The sequence below is a fragment of the Channa argus genome, chromosome 4 (genome assembly GCF_033026475.1).
Source record: "Channa argus isolate prfri chromosome 4, Channa argus male v1.0, whole genome shotgun sequence".
Classification (NCBI taxonomy): domain Eukaryota; kingdom Metazoa; phylum Chordata; class Actinopteri; order Anabantiformes; family Channidae; genus Channa; species Channa argus.
This window is the reverse complement of record NC_090200.1, coordinates 398,037-413,238: the sequence shown is the minus strand read 5'-3', so window position 1 is coordinate 413,238 and position 15,202 is coordinate 398,037. Positions and strand designations below refer to the sequence as shown.

The following is a 15,202-nucleotide window of genomic DNA, read 5'->3' as shown; positions in this document are numbered from 1 at the left end:
CTCTTCAGTCCATCAGAGAGTAATTTCACTCCTGAATCCTGCAGGTTGTTGTTACTCAGGTCCAGTTCTCTCAGACTAGAGGACTGGGAGCTGAGAACTGAGGACAGAGCTTCACAGCTTCTCTCTGAGAGGTTACAGCCAATGAGTCTGAAAGACAAGATGAGTAGGTTTGTGTTAACAAATAAGGAATATAAAAAAACAAGTTAAAGAAAAACAGTTATGCATTAAAAGTAATCTTTACTCTATTTGAAGTAAAGAAGTACACAACAGCAGTATATGTAATGATGAATAAATTTACACTTCATCTTTGTACTCACATAACTTTCTTGGAGACTTTGACCACTCCCATCACAAACAGAAGATCCTCCTCTGAAAACTCTGGACAATTTTTCTTTGGGTCAAACACGTCCAGTTCTTTACCTGATGACACTAACATGAAGAGGAGAGCTGACCACTGAGCACGAGACAATTTCTCTGTGGAGAGACTTCCTGATCTCAGGTACTGTTGGATCTGCTCCACTATAGAACAATTATTCAGTTCATTCAGACAGTGGAACAGGTTGATGCTTTTCTCTGCAGACAGATTCTCACCGATCTTCTCTTTGATGTAGTGGACTGTTTCCTGATTGGTCTGTGAGCTGCTTCCTGTCTCTGTCAGTACATCTTGTAGCAGTGTCTGATTTGTCTGCAGTGAAAGACCCAGGAGGAAGCGTAGGAACAAGTTCAGGTGTCCATTTGGACTTTGTAAGGCCTTGTTCACAGCACTCTGATAGAGATATTTCTGTGCAGATTCAGTTGTCTGTGAAGTTGACTGTTCTTCTGACAGCAAATTGATTGAGAGTTTATGAAAGTCAGATGGACTTGAAGAGCAGCCAGAAACTCCTGAACACTCAGATGGACGAAGCAGAACACCGTGTCCTGGTACAGTCCTCTCTCCTCTATAAAGATCTGTGTAAACACTCCTGAGTACACTGAGGCTGCTCTGATATCGATGCCACACTCTGTCAGGTCTGATTCATAGAAGATCAGGTTTCCTTTCTGTAGCTGCTCAAAAGACAGTTTTCCCAGAGACTCAATCATCTTCCTGCTCTCTGGACTCCAGTGTGGATCTTTCTAAGCTCCTCCATCATACTTGATGTTCTTCGTCTGGTCTGAACCACCAGGAAGTGGATGTACATCTCAGTCAGGGTCTTGGGCAGCTCTCCTCCCTCTCTGGTTTGCAACACATCCTCCAGAACTGTAGCAGTGATCCAGCAGAAGACTGGGATGTGGCACATGATGTGGAGGCTTTGTGATGTCTTGATGTGGGAGATGATTCTGCTGGCCTGCTCCTCATCTCTGAATCTCTTCCTGAAGTAGTCCTCCTTCTGTGGGTCAGTGAACCCTCTGACCTCTGTCACCATGTCAACACACTCAGGAGGGATCTGATTGGCTGCTGCAGGTCGTGTGGTGATCCAGAGGCGAGCAGAGGGAAGCAGGTTCCCCTGATGAGGTTTGTCAGCAGCACATCCACTGAGGTGGACTCTGTAACATCAGTCAGGATCTCATTGTTGTGGAAGTCCAGAGGAAGTCGACATTGTTCTTCAGGTGTCCCTATGAAGTACATACTATATTTTCTTTCCTTCTAAATAATAATACTTATATATATTTATTTTCCTCTTTCCCTTGAAAAAAACTGTAAATCTCCATCAGATTAAGTCTTTACAGAAATCTTCTTATTGTTCTGCAGACAGTCAGCCAGCTCCTCCTGCTTCATTCTCCTCAGGAAGTTCACTGTGATCTTCAGAAATGACTCTCTGCTGCTCCTCCTCTGCTCTTCATCATCACCATCCAACACCTCCTCATCCTCCCTCTGACTCTCTAAGTATTCCGGGTAATCTGAACTCAGACTCTTCTGGATCTTCTTCAGCTCGTTCTTCACAAAAGTGACAATGTTGTCTTCCAGCAGCTGGAACAGAAAACTATATGAATGACAATCTATGGAAGTGGAACGGTAGCAAAATTATTTGTATGTGTACATGGATTTGTGTGTGTGTAAATGTAAATGTATAATAATCTGCGAAAAGCGCTGGAAAGCCTCAGAATTTTTACAGCTGTATTTCTGCTACTGTTCTGCCGTCTGCGAGATTTGTGTGTAAAGCGATTTGTCTGTAATGGAAGGTTTTCCATGGAGACATGTTAAAATGATGGTATTGTCTATGTGAAGCTAGGACAGTTTGCCCAAAAACAGGAGACTGTCAGAATCACTAACTTCACTTCTTCCGTCAGGCTTTTATTTTGCAGTCACTTCCTGTTCCTGATCTCTCAACATTCATTTCTCTTCACTAATCACTGTTAATTCAAGATTCAAGATTCAAACTACTTTATTGATCCCATGAGGAAATTGTTTATCAGTTTCACCTGCTCTCACCCTTAAGATCATTTGCATTCTCACTGTGACTTTCCAGCCTTCATAAAAACCTTCAACAACATTTAATGACAATGTTTTAACATGTAGTAAATTTAGGGAGAATTAAATCAAGTGAAGGTCATGCAGCCTGAGGTGCACACACTTATTTGAATTCTCTTATTTAATTAGTTTATTAAATGTTTGTGCCAAATGTACAAAGTACATATACTGTACACACAGCAACAGAAGGTCAAATCTTAATTAGACAGATTTAAACATTAACAGTCTGATGACTTTAGTAAATCAAACATCAACTGGGAGAATCTGAAACTGATGTTTTACTCTGTTCACGTTGGAGCTACAGAAACACTCACTGAGCAGTGAGGAAGTCTGTGTCTCCACTGACTGCAGACAGAACAAACCTGATAGGAAGTTGATTTGTCCTGTCATCATTTTAAATCATGGCGTTAATGTTGGTTCATCACAGCTGATCTGAGCTGATGTTTGACATTTGAAGCACAATCAGTGACGATCAGCGACTGAGAACAGGAGGCTGCTCCATTCATGATTTCTACACTGAGCTTTGCTAACAATGTGTCAGAACTCAGCAGGGAGTTGGTCTGATGTGAAACATCATTTCTCACATTCACACACTAGAACCTGGACTCACATGCTGAAGCTCAGCTCTGTTTAAAAAGAGGCTTCAGAAAGCTGGTGTCACATTCATCTATGAAAACAGGGGGAACCACTGAACATGTCTAAATACAGAAGTACATCCCTCTGCTCTCTCAATGTTCTGTTTGTCTAAAGGGAACAAGTTTTCTCCCTACATTTGTTGACTTTGTTCAGATCCACATTATTAAATCCTGGAAAGATTTGATGTAAAACAAAAAAAAAAAAAAAATGAAATCAAAGTTTGTGGACACAGATCAGACACCACCTCTACTTTTAAACTACATTTCTTCAAGTCTTTTCAGCCACACTTCAATCATCCTCCCTCTGAAATATCACATCATCTCCAATATGATCAATAACTATGATATTAATGATCCATCAGTGTCAGTGATCACAACATGAGACATGATTCTTCACTGATAAGTGTCTCATGTGTCTGTTGAAGAAAAGCTGCAGCAGCAGGTGAACTAATTGCAAATTTGGAATCCAGACTTTTGGAGAGCATGAAGGGAAAGATTTATACCTTACATGTAATTTAGTAACACAGTAACACACTCACTGTTAAAGTCAGATTCCACTGAACCCACATCCTGCAGTGGGTCCCAGCTGATCACAGTCCAGCTGTTATCACAGACATGTTTCTACCTTTTTGAGGTCACTAACATCACATTTTACCTTTTTCTATCAGAGGGTTGTTGTCCTTTAAAATCCATGAAGCCATGCTTTGACCGGTCACTCTTCATGGACACACAGCTGGGTTCAGGTCCAGGCCCAGGTCCAGCAGAGTCTGGTCTGTGCAGCTTCTCTGGTCTTGAACACAACACAGACAGAGGTCAGGGTGTGAATAATGATGGTGGAGTGATTGTTGGTGCTGAGCGCTGACATGGAGAAGAGTCATGGACAGTTTGAGATCCTCATGTCATCTCTGAGCTTTGGTCTGGCTCTCAGGTTCCCCACAGTGAGGTTTTTTACAGGGAGGGACTCCCTCCTCTCTGTCCTCACTGATCCATGCTGCTGAATTCACACACACTTTGTACCTTCCTGTGGAGAGAAAACACATCCTTCATCTGCACATCAATCCTCCAATCCTTGTTGCAGCTAAGCCAAGCTAAACACCAGCTGGTTATTTATAATCTGTGTATACATGCAGCAGAAAAATGAGCTCCTCCACCTCTAAGTTATTTTTGAATCCTGATTTACAACTGTTTACTGATAGAAAATGCTGCTTTCTGAATTATTTTTTCCTCTGTTCCTGTTGCTGCAGAGTAGAAGCTGCAGTGGAAGAAAAGAAAACAGAGGAGAGATACACAACTGATCCAGCAACTGTCTGAATAAATTTTCAGTCAGACTTTGACTTAAAAACGAGGTGGTGCCACTGCATTCATAAATTCTCCTTTTATTCCACCTTCATTCATTCACTCAGCTGTTGCCTGGGTGTGTTTGCTATGCACTTGTGCTGTTGGAGAAAGCTGATTAGAAACCTGGTTACAGTGCACATGGCAGAAAATTTGGTGTTCTGCTGAAAAATACCTGTGGAAAAGGTTTGTCTAATCCCTTACACTGATTTCCTGTTTACATGACAGTTAAGAAATGTTAATTAACCAATTGTAACCTGGTTACTTAAGGGCCTGCACTGATTGACACAGAGAAGGACTGACTACCTCTGATTAGATCTGATAATAGTTTGTCACTTTGACAGAACCGACTGGATGTAGTTCAGTGTGACTGTTAAAGTTTCATACAGTGGAACTGTCCCGACAGAAACAGTTCGAACAAATCCTCACGGAGAAAATGGAACAGAAAGGAACGTTACTTCAGCTCCGTTAGTCGTTTGTTCATCCGATTCCGAGTTAGTTTAACAATAATTTCTGCTGTTTGTGGTATATAAAACTAACAAAAACATAGATTCAGTACAGAGGGAAAAAAAAAAAAAAATCACCTACTTTACCTTTACACAGAGAAAATAAAGTGCGTCACAAACTCCACAAAGTGAAACTGGACTTCCAGCAGCAAAATATCATGGAGCAGATACATTTTAGTTTCAAGATGGGACATTTAAAGCACGGAAGCCATTACAAACATTGCGGTAGTCAAAAGGCCAATAACATGAAACACTTAAGTCCCACAATAATGACTCTAGGATTTTCACTGAATAGTAAAAAGTCATTTACAATAAGAACACTATGCATTTAGTATTATGACTCTTAGTCGTGAGCATCCTGTAGGGTCAAGGTAAAAGGAATAATTAACAACAAAATAATTGTATTATAATTAAAAAGCAATATAGGTGTTTTATCTTTGTAAAATTCTTAACAGTTGTGAGGAGCAATAAAGTGAATTTTCTGTACTTCAATCCAAAAAAATAATTACAAAGTAAAGAATTAATCCGGCAGGAAGGATGTGGAAGCGTGGGTGTCCAGTTCAAATTAGTCTGTACATTAGTGAACGTCCCATGTTATCATTAAAGGTTCGTTATTTTGTTCTGAAATAAAAACTAGAGCATAAACTCACCACAGAAAAAAGATCTTTTAGTTGACGTATCGGAGGAAACAAGCTGCTGGCAGAGAATTGATGGTAGTTAAACACCGCAGCCGGGGAGTGCGCGTCGTTCCTCTGGGCAGGACCGTGAAGGCGCGTGTGGGTCCATGACTGTGACGCAATGGATGACGTATGAAGCTTCCTTTGGCGCTGCATTAGTGCTTCAAAGTTGAGGAGATGTTTAAGATATAAGAATAGATTAGAACAAAGCTTCAAAGTTGTTGTACATTTACATTTTTTACATTACACGTTCCACTTAAATTCGTTATTTCAACCGTCCCCGGGGAGCTAGTGCTGAGTATCTCCTCCAGAAAATAAGCTAAACTAAGCTACAGAGGAAGTCACACAAACACTCCCATCCTGTTAGGCTGGTCCATAATTTCCCCCAACAATAGGACACAATGTACTGAGGAAGTCACACAAAGTCTCACATCCTGCTCTGGTTTGATCCAGTATAAATTTTAGCAAACACACAGATTCTTCACGTCCCATTTACCAGTAGTTTCTGTGTGGCTTAACACTCAAAGACTAAAATCATTAAAGCTCATTTGTAGACTAGAACTCTGGCTTGAAAATCTGTTCTCTAAAGCACCAGTACCTCTGAACACTCACAACATGTATTCTGTTACATAATTTATCTTTGTAATAAAACTTAATAAAACAAAAGAGGAAACATGGCCATGAAACATAATCACCTGTTAGTTCAGGTCAGAACCAGGCATTTCTCCATCATGGCGAGACCCAGCAGTCTGTGGAGAACCCCTTCAACATCTCATCAGGGTATGGTTTTAGTGTTTCCGCTACATTGGTACAAGCATGGCAGCCCACCATGCCTACATGACAGGCAAAAAGATATTTTTATATCTGTGAGGAGAGTGTGTACTGTTGGTGTAGTTGAAACTATGAGTGACACCCAAATGAGAAGCAGCATCTGGCTCCAGTTTAAAGATAATGGAAACAGCAAAGCAGAGTGTGTTCATTGCAAGATGAAAATTACTTTAAGAGCAGGTTCCACCACAAACCTGCAAAGACATATGAGAACTGTCCATTCTATAGTGCAGTTAGAGGGCAAGCTAGCACACATCTACAATCCTGGTGTGTCTCATCCCATAAAAACAGCAAGTGAAGCAGCATCTACAGGCTTCCCCACAAATACAGGTATAACCTCTCCTACTGCAACTCAAAGCAAAATAAGCCAGTTTATACCGAAAGTGATGATCCCATCCAAACAGCACAGCATTGATGAAGAGTTTGCTAAAATGATAGCTACTGATTTCCAACCCTTTTCCATTGTGGAGGACAGAGGTTTTAAAAGTTTTGTCAAAACTTTAAATCCCACATTCTCTACTCAGTAGAAAAACATTGTCCCAAACAACAATACCTAAACTATATGACACAGAACGGGCATTATGGCAAGAAAGGGTGAAAAAAGCTCCATCAGTTTGCCTGACAACCGACTGCTGGACCTCCAGAACCACCTGCTCTTTCATGGCTGTCACTTGCCATTTCATTGATAATTACAAGATGACATCTTTCCTTCTGGACTGATTTGAGTTCACAGATAGACACACTGCAGAAAACCTGGCAGAGGAGCTAGTAAGAGTGTCAAAAGTGTGGCAAGTAGAGGACAAAGTGGTGCTGTGTGAGCAACTGTGCCCTGTGGATTTATTTGCTGTTTTGTTGTTAATTTGTGCAATAAAAAGTTTGATTAAATATTAAATAAAAAAATGGTTTTGTAACAGAATAAATGCACAAAATCAGGCAATTATAAGGATTCTCATGAAAACACTGCACATAAAAGGATTTTCAACAAACAAACCATGAGGTTTTGCAAAGGTGGTAAAATAAAGGCCTATAAAACAATCCTAAATTAAGAGCCGCTCAGGAGTCGAAAGAGCCGGCTCTTCTTTAGGAGCTGAGCCAAAAGAGCCGGCTCTCTGAAAAGAGCCGAACTTCCCATCACTAATCTGAGAGGCGTTCTTGTCAATGTTTTGCCTGAAGTTGTTGATTCACTAAAGGCCATATGATTGGTCCGCTGATGTCCACAAACGTCATCAGTGGATTGACCAGTGTTGGCAGATATACGATAATTATCGTATTTAGAATCGTATTTTTACGACACTTTTAGGCCCCTGAGGCCTATTCGATAATACTTTTTAAAAAGGTCAAATATACGATAGTTTGGGCATTTCTTTGCACCCCCCCCAAAAAAAAAACATTGTTTTGATTTACGTGAAAACTCGCACATTATCAGAAACTGATACCTGCTCATACCTGATCAGCTCTTACCTGGCTGGCTCCTTCTCACGGCCAATCCTGGTTGTTTGCGCAGCTGCATTGCAACAAACATCAAGATAATAAGTCAACGTGAGTTCGGACTCGGAGATAAAAAGGTTCTAAAAGAAAGAGTCCGGCATCATAGACATGGTACACAGGTAAGAAAACAAAGCAGACATGAGTACGGCATTTTTATCGACCTGCCTTTTTCTCCACTTCCGGTTCCCAGTTCACTCCTCTACAGCAGTGATGGGGGATAATAGTGATTTCAGATTCGATCCGATACCAAGTAATACATTGGCTAGCATCGTGATATCAATCCAATACCGATACCAGAGTGTTATGTTAATTCTTCATCTGATCACGATGAAACACAATCACGTGAGCCCTTACAGGGAATAATTAAAAACATTAAAACGACAGCAAAATCATTGTTCAATCTATTGGCATTTTTAACATTTCCATTATTTCAAATAACCTGAGAATAACATTAACATATGACAACAGCATGACCTTTTATCAGGTGAGCAGCTTATGTCACTTGATATCCATGACTCGCCCTCATCTACATGTATGTCTTAGATATCCATCTGTATTTCCTTCCCTTCGTTTAAAACCAATTATGGATTAGACACACTTTGCCTATTTTTACAATTCTCTTGAACTAGAACGGTCATAGCGAAATAGTCCGTGAATAAAAATGACACATTTCGGTCCGCCATGCTGCCTGTGTTTGGAGGCGGAGCCGCCAGACGGCCGAGCACGTGTCAGAGAAGTTTAGGTGAAGAGGGTGGATCATGGGGCGGATCGGCGGAAGGAAAAGTAGTTCTTATGCGGTGTCACACAAATAATATACAAGTCATGTAGAAGGAGCAGAAAACATTCGGATATGACTGCAGAGAAAATGTGAATAAATAAACAAAAAATATCGATATTTTAACTTGAGAATCGATATTTAAAAATTGGTCGTCAAGATCAAAATATCTTGTTCAGGTGTCGTTTAGTGTCTCTGTTACCCGCTTTGTGTTTTTCCAACCCTCCATTTGAGAGTGGTCTGTCTGTAAAGTCTGTTTTATTAGTGTACTCCCTCTTACCGTCTCTTGTCTTGTGTCCACCTTAATACAAAACCTGACGGTTTCAAGTTGTTTAAGTAACTACAATATTTTGGTGGCGAAGAATGTGGCGTCAGCGAGAACATTTACTTAAATCAGAGAAATAAAACGGTCTTTCTGGTCGTTACACAGCGGTTCCGTTACAAAACACAAACATGGTCACAGCTCCACACAACTCTTTGTATGAACACAACTGAAGTGCACATTTCTCTTGTTCAGAGCAGTGACATTAGGTCTGACAATGTGAAGTCCACACATTAAAAATATTTATGTTTATGGGATGTTTAAGATTGAATCTGATATATCAGAATACCCATGGTAAGTTCCAGTTTGTTGACCTCATAAATATTAAATGTAGTTAGTTAGGAAAGTGTTAAAATTCTATTATTAGTTTTATTAAAGCATTATTTATGAAAATGGCACAGATAAACATTATTTCATAACTGGCAGGATTAGCTGCAATATTCAGTTGTATATGTCATCAGCATAAACCATCAGAGGAGTAACATCCCAGTGGCCGTTAATTTAGGCCCCCAGTGAATCATACATCATTTGCATACAATACATTCTGGTAATATTCGGAAAATCTAGAGAAGTGGAGGTCTGCTCTGGAAAACAGAGGAATGAAGCTTAGCCGCAGCAAAACAGAATACATGTGTGTGAATGAGAGGGACCCAGGTGGAACGGTGAGGTTACAGGGAGCAGAGGTGAAGAAGGTGCAGGACTTTAAGTATTTAGGGTCAACGGTTCAGAGCAACGGTGAGTGTGGAAAAGAGGTGAAGAGGCGAGTGCAGGCAGGTTGGAACGGGTGGAGAAAAGTGTCAGGTGTGTTGTGTGATAAAAGAGTATCAGCGAGAATGAAAGGAAAGGTGTTCAAGACGGTGGTGAGACCAGCAATGTTGTTCGGCTTAGAGACTGTTGCACTGAAGAAAAGACAGGAGGCAGAGCTGGAGGTTGCAGAGCTTAAGATGTTGAGGTTCTCTTTGGGAGTGACGAGGATGGACAGGATCAGGAATGAGTACATCAGAGGGACAGCTCATGTTAGATGTTTTGGAGATAAAGTCAGAGAGGCCAGATTGAGGTGGTTTGGACATGTTCAGAGGAGAAACTGTGAATATATCGGTAGAAGGATGCTGAGGTTGGAGCTGCCAGGCAGGAGGTCTAGAGGAAGACCAAAGAGGAGATTTTAGGATGTAGTGAGGGAGGACATGAAGTTAGTTGGTGTGAGTGAAGAGGATGCAGAGGACAGAGTTAGATGGAGGCACATGATTCGCTGTGGCGACCCCTGAAAGGGAGCAGCCGAAAGGAAAAGAAGAAGAAGACATTCTGGTAATATTCACTTTGTTTTCTTTGACCCTTACATGGAATTTACCAATCAAAACTTTTTTATGTGTGCACAAAACCTCTATTACCCTCCTGCCACTGTGCCTGAAAAATCTGTTGTTACATTCCTGCGTTTTCCTCTGTATTGACTCTTTATTCCTGTTCATTATTCTTGTTAAAATAATTCAGAATCTGAAAGTCAGAAACTCCACTTACTGAGGACTGAAGTAGCTTTTACTGCCTGAATCAGTCTGTGGAGGAGGTGGAGATGAGCCGCAGCTCTGCCGCTGACTGAGACACTAAATGCGGCCTGAGCTCGGCCGGACATCCGCTGGTGTTAGATATCACAGCAGCTCAAAGTTCTGAAAGAAGGAAAAGTAGCTCCACACCTAAGAATGTTTGTAACATCCATCACAAGTTACAGTTACACAGATCAGAAACATGTTCTTCAAAGGGAAGCTGGAATGTAACTGTGATGTAATGAGGTAATAATGGTAATGACAGTTTTCAGCATGGACTTTTGATTCTAATGATGTGATACTGTCAAATAGAAAAAATTGTGTCTCACAGGAAAAGGTCCATGAGAAAATCAAACAATGTACACTAGTAAAAGATGAGATTTAAAAAATATTAAATTCAAAATAACTTACTGGTTTTGTATTTTCATAGTTAAAGTCAAACTCAAGGTCTTTTTGTTTGTGGTTCATGTATTAAATGTGTTTAATGTGTTTAAATGTGTTTTACCATCCGTGTTTAAAGCATAGTTATTTAAAAAGCATTGTGGCAGCCGATGGTTCACAGGGAAATTAAATTAAAATAAATTTTAATGCTTGTTTTGTCTAGTTGTACTGGGAAATTGTACTTATGAAGAACTTTGTCTCATATATATGTTTTGTCTTGAAGTGTTTGCAGAACTGCTCCAAGGTCAGTTATTGTCTAACAGCAGACAATCCCACACTGTAGTGACCCAGAGTCACTCCATGCTCACGAGTTTATCAAAGTTCTGAAAGGGGGAAAAGGCCCGGGAGCAGTAGCCTGAGGGTGGAGACTGTTCTGGCCAGTAGCAGATAGATATAAAACTAAAGTAGGACGTATGAAGTTTAGAACTGCACTGGATGGAAACATGATACTCTGTTGAAACTCAAAACCTTTAAAGACAACATGGATGTTGAAGCTTCTTTATTGACTACACTTAAAGTGTCTATGACCAGAGAATGTCGATTTTGCTACGACAGGGACCATCTCTAAAGTGCATGCAGCGTTGTCAACAGGGTTAATAAAGGTTTTTCTCATTTCCTCCTTTCTTTGTGTTTCTTCCTAAATATTTCAATCCAACTTTCTAATCAGTGAGTCCACTCATTACATGCAGATGATTTGGTTTTGGAATAAAATCATGTAATAGGGTGTTACATCGGTTACATTTACTTTTATCCAAAGCGACTTATAAGTGAGGTACAAGGCAGAAGAAATGTAAGTCAAGGAGAAAAACATTAAAACAAAGTCCTATCAGAAAAAGGTTTATATTTCATGAGATGCTAGTGCAAGAAACAGCAGAAAGGATTTAAGTGCATAGGAACATGTGGAACAGTTCTGTTTACAACAGTTTTTTGTAATATTGGGAGTGAGTTTGCTGATCGTGCAGAGTAGCTTGTCCCACCATCGCGGGGTCAAGAGTTTTGCTTGGTGTCTGCTGTGTGGTGCTGGGACCACCAGACGTTGTTCTTTGGCAGAGCACAGCAGATTGGAGGGATTGTAGACCCGAATGAGTGAGCTGAGGTAAGCAAGACCTGTTGAGTTGATCACCATCGAGGCAAGAGACAGAGCTTTGAACCTGATGCAGGCAGCTACAGGAAGTGTAGAGATGTGAAGAGTGGTGTGACATGAGTCCTTTTTGGCTGATTAAAAATGAGGCGTGCTGTCGTTTTTTAGATCATCTGCAAGGGTTTTCAGTGCCCCAGACTAGGTCTGCTGCAGAGCCCAAGCTCTCCATGGCCAAAACCGATCACCTGGCTTCTTTTGTTCTACGGTGGCCCAGGACCCAGAGTGGCTCACTGAGGTCTGCTGGACTGTCTGAGAAGGACTGGAGGAGGACTGACTTCCAATACAGGTCGATGGAGTACTACAGGAGGCTGTGTCTCCGGAGGTCCTGCCAAGGCTTTGGACTTGAGACATGACTGTGGGGATGCTGAGTCGTCACCTCCAGAAGGTCCTGGATGTCCACCTGAGCTCCAATAAACACCAGGTGACCAAGGGGAATCCACAGATCTGGTCTACAGCTGTACTGTTAGCTGAAGAGGACAATCAGGATCCAGACTGTAGATGGCACAGAAGAGCCATTCTCATTTCTGGGTTGGGACCAGCTGGTACCTGTGCTGACATCAGCCGGGGTGGTTCTGAACTCATTGCTGGGGAGGGCGATTGGTAAGACCACATACTGGCCCATAGAGACCACATGTAGTGTTAGGGATAAGTAGGAGACCAGATGCTGGATGAGAGGGAAAAGCGAGATCAGATACAGAACCAGGACTGGGAAGACAGCATTGAGTAGAAGCTGAGCAATAGATGAGATGTTGGTGCCATCTGGTGGTATGTGCAGAGAACTACAGTTTTAACATTAAAGTGAATGGAGGGCTGTAGGAATGTGTCTTTTTTTTTGTTCTACACCGGATCCCCTTCCTGACGCAATCCTCCCCAATTTCTACCAGGCTTGTAACCGGCACTGCATAGCCAGTTTCAAGCCTTGTAGAAATTTCCCGGTGAAGGAACAAAGAATAAAAAGTCACTGTAGTAATCAACAAAGAGTGGCAGCAGCACAGATGAGGAAACAGAAAGGAGGATGTGGTAATGAGCAGACTACAAATAGGACACATTAATCTAAATAGTACTCAGAGAGACAGAGGACATTGTGAGTGACTGTAAAAGACGAGGACTGTTAAGTGTCGGGCTAAACGGCATATTGGAGCCAAATAACCAATGTAGAGGATGTTATTCATTTTCCAGTAGAACAGACCTAATCTCTAGAAGAGAAGGATATAGAACATGTAGGGAGAGAGAGAAACCAGAAGATGGCAGCAATGCAACAGATATCAAGATGCTGGCTGCCAGAAAACCCCAAAGAAGAAGAAGTTGTTAAAAGGATAGAAATGTAGTAAGAAGCAGAAATGTTGGTTGATCCTCAGCAGTGGGAGAACATCTGTGTTGTAGTCAGAAAACAGCAGCTTCCCACATGTGGACAAAAAACTGATGCTGACTTTTCTTCCTGCTAATTCTAATGTTCAGTCTGACATGTCTGCAGCCTCCAAGTGTTGGAGACAAACTTTCTGCTCAGGACAAATGTTCAGCTCAGACTGGAATCACGGCAAAACTCATTTGGTACAATTGTCAATTTTCTACTTTTCTCCTTCAATTGTGTCTTTTCTGTTGTCCTCTTCATCTTCTTTGTCTTTTTCAAATGAGTTTGTTTCCATTGCAGATGCTCGACTCGTGGCTTCTGCAGTGGAACAGCTGAAACAACAAAACCACGATGAATCCAGGGAAGATGGAAGTCAGTGACTCACTCACATGTTGCTGTTAATGACTGTGGGCTTCATATGTGGAAAAGGATTCATCATCACAGGGAAATTCAGTTTCAAACTGGAATGTGTTCAACTTTTCTTTGAATACAATTTGTGCATTTTCAGATATTTGGAATATGTAGCTTCAAGTTGCTATGATGTCACTGTGTTTCAGGTATCGTGCTGATGATGTCACTGTGCAGTGAGGTCAGCGTGTACGAGTTCTTCCTGTCTGTGCGTCACACTGATCTCTGTCACTGTCACGTTGGGAGCGTTTCACCCTCTGCTCTACAAGGAGCTGGACGAGGGAAACCACATAGGCGAAGGTCCTGATCTGGGTTTGACTGGTCCTGAACTTTAAATTAAGACCAAGTTTGACTGGTTTTGAGGTGGAAATATACAAACCATACTCGTGCTGCCTTCAAAAGCTGCTGGGAACTTAAATGTTTTGTCTTATGTGAGTTTTGAAACTATTTTACTGAGAAAAATCTATTGAGTCAGAATCACTGAAACACTGAGTAGTTTCTAAAAATGAGGCTCTTTTGGGACATGAAGTTCAGACACACAGGAACTTTCAGTTTGTTGGAAACATTTCTGTCACTGAGCATTTCACATGTTATTTTTCCTGATTTGAAACTTTCCAAATTAATCTGTATTTATTTAGACAATATAAAGCACTGATGTTCACGACTTTACATTTTTACTCCATTTGTTAAAATAAAAACATTTGTCCAAAGTTCAGCTTTGCTGGAGTTTATGTTTGGAGACTTTTTTTTCCTTGTTTTGTCCTTTTGGCTTATCCTGTGAGTTCAAGGTCACCTCAGCGGGTCGTTGTCCACATGTTAATTTGGCACAGTTTTTATGCCAGATGCCTTCATGACGCAACCAGCAGTGCATAGCTGGTGATGGGAATGGGGTGTTGGGGGTTCAGTGTCAGAAACACTTCATATGGCCAGTACCTGGGATTGCACCACTGACCCTTTGGTCTGTGGACACCTTACTAACTGAGCTACAGCTGCCCTGTGGCACTTTTTTCTTTAATAAATAAAAACGTCTAACGTGTGTAAAGTCAAAACGTGTGTTTGAGTTAATCTTGTTTACATTAGTATGTAAACCTGTTTAAGAGACACTAGACCAGAGCAGCTGATTCAAACTAAGAAATAAAACGCGAAAATATGACAAAAAGTGATGTTCACCCAGTTCAATGATTCAGATGCTGTTGTCTGGTCCAATGTCTCCCCCTGGTGGACATTGGTGTAGTAAGTAGTTATGATGAAATAAACCATAGATTTAATTATTTAGAATAATGTAGACAACGCTTCTACACTCCAGCT

At 41.1% G+C, this 15,202-nt stretch overlaps 1 protein-coding gene across 5 annotated transcripts; it reads right to left on the bottom strand.

Annotated features, from left to right (window-relative positions):
- Positions 1-1,012: 1,012 nt before the first annotated feature.
- LOC137125574 (NACHT, LRR and PYD domains-containing protein 6-like) lies at positions 1,013-8,633 on the bottom strand. Of its 5 annotated transcripts, none has more exons than XM_067501241.1 (7): positions 8,084-8,633; positions 7,892-7,934; positions 6,298-6,435; positions 5,576-5,763; positions 4,236-4,336; positions 3,740-4,105; positions 1,013-1,948 (listed from the first exon to the last, which is right to left on the bottom strand). In XM_067501241.1, the coding sequence occupies exon 7, from the start codon at positions 1,401-1,403 to the stop codon at positions 1,077-1,079; it is 327 nt and encodes a 108-aa protein (XP_067357342.1). In that variant the 5' UTR covers positions 1,404-1,948; positions 3,740-4,105; positions 4,236-4,336; positions 5,576-5,763; positions 6,298-6,435; positions 7,892-7,934; positions 8,084-8,633; the 3' UTR covers positions 1,013-1,076. The 5 variants fall into 5 exon arrangements, with proteins under 5 accessions (XP_067357342.1, XP_067357338.1, XP_067357341.1 ...); XM_067501237.1 differs by lacking the exon at positions 4,236-4,336 and having other exon boundaries at positions 8,084-8,236; positions 8,393-8,633; XM_067501240.1 differs by lacking the exon at positions 4,236-4,336 and having other exon boundaries at positions 7,877-7,934.
- Positions 8,634-15,202: the final 6,569 nt, after the last annotated feature.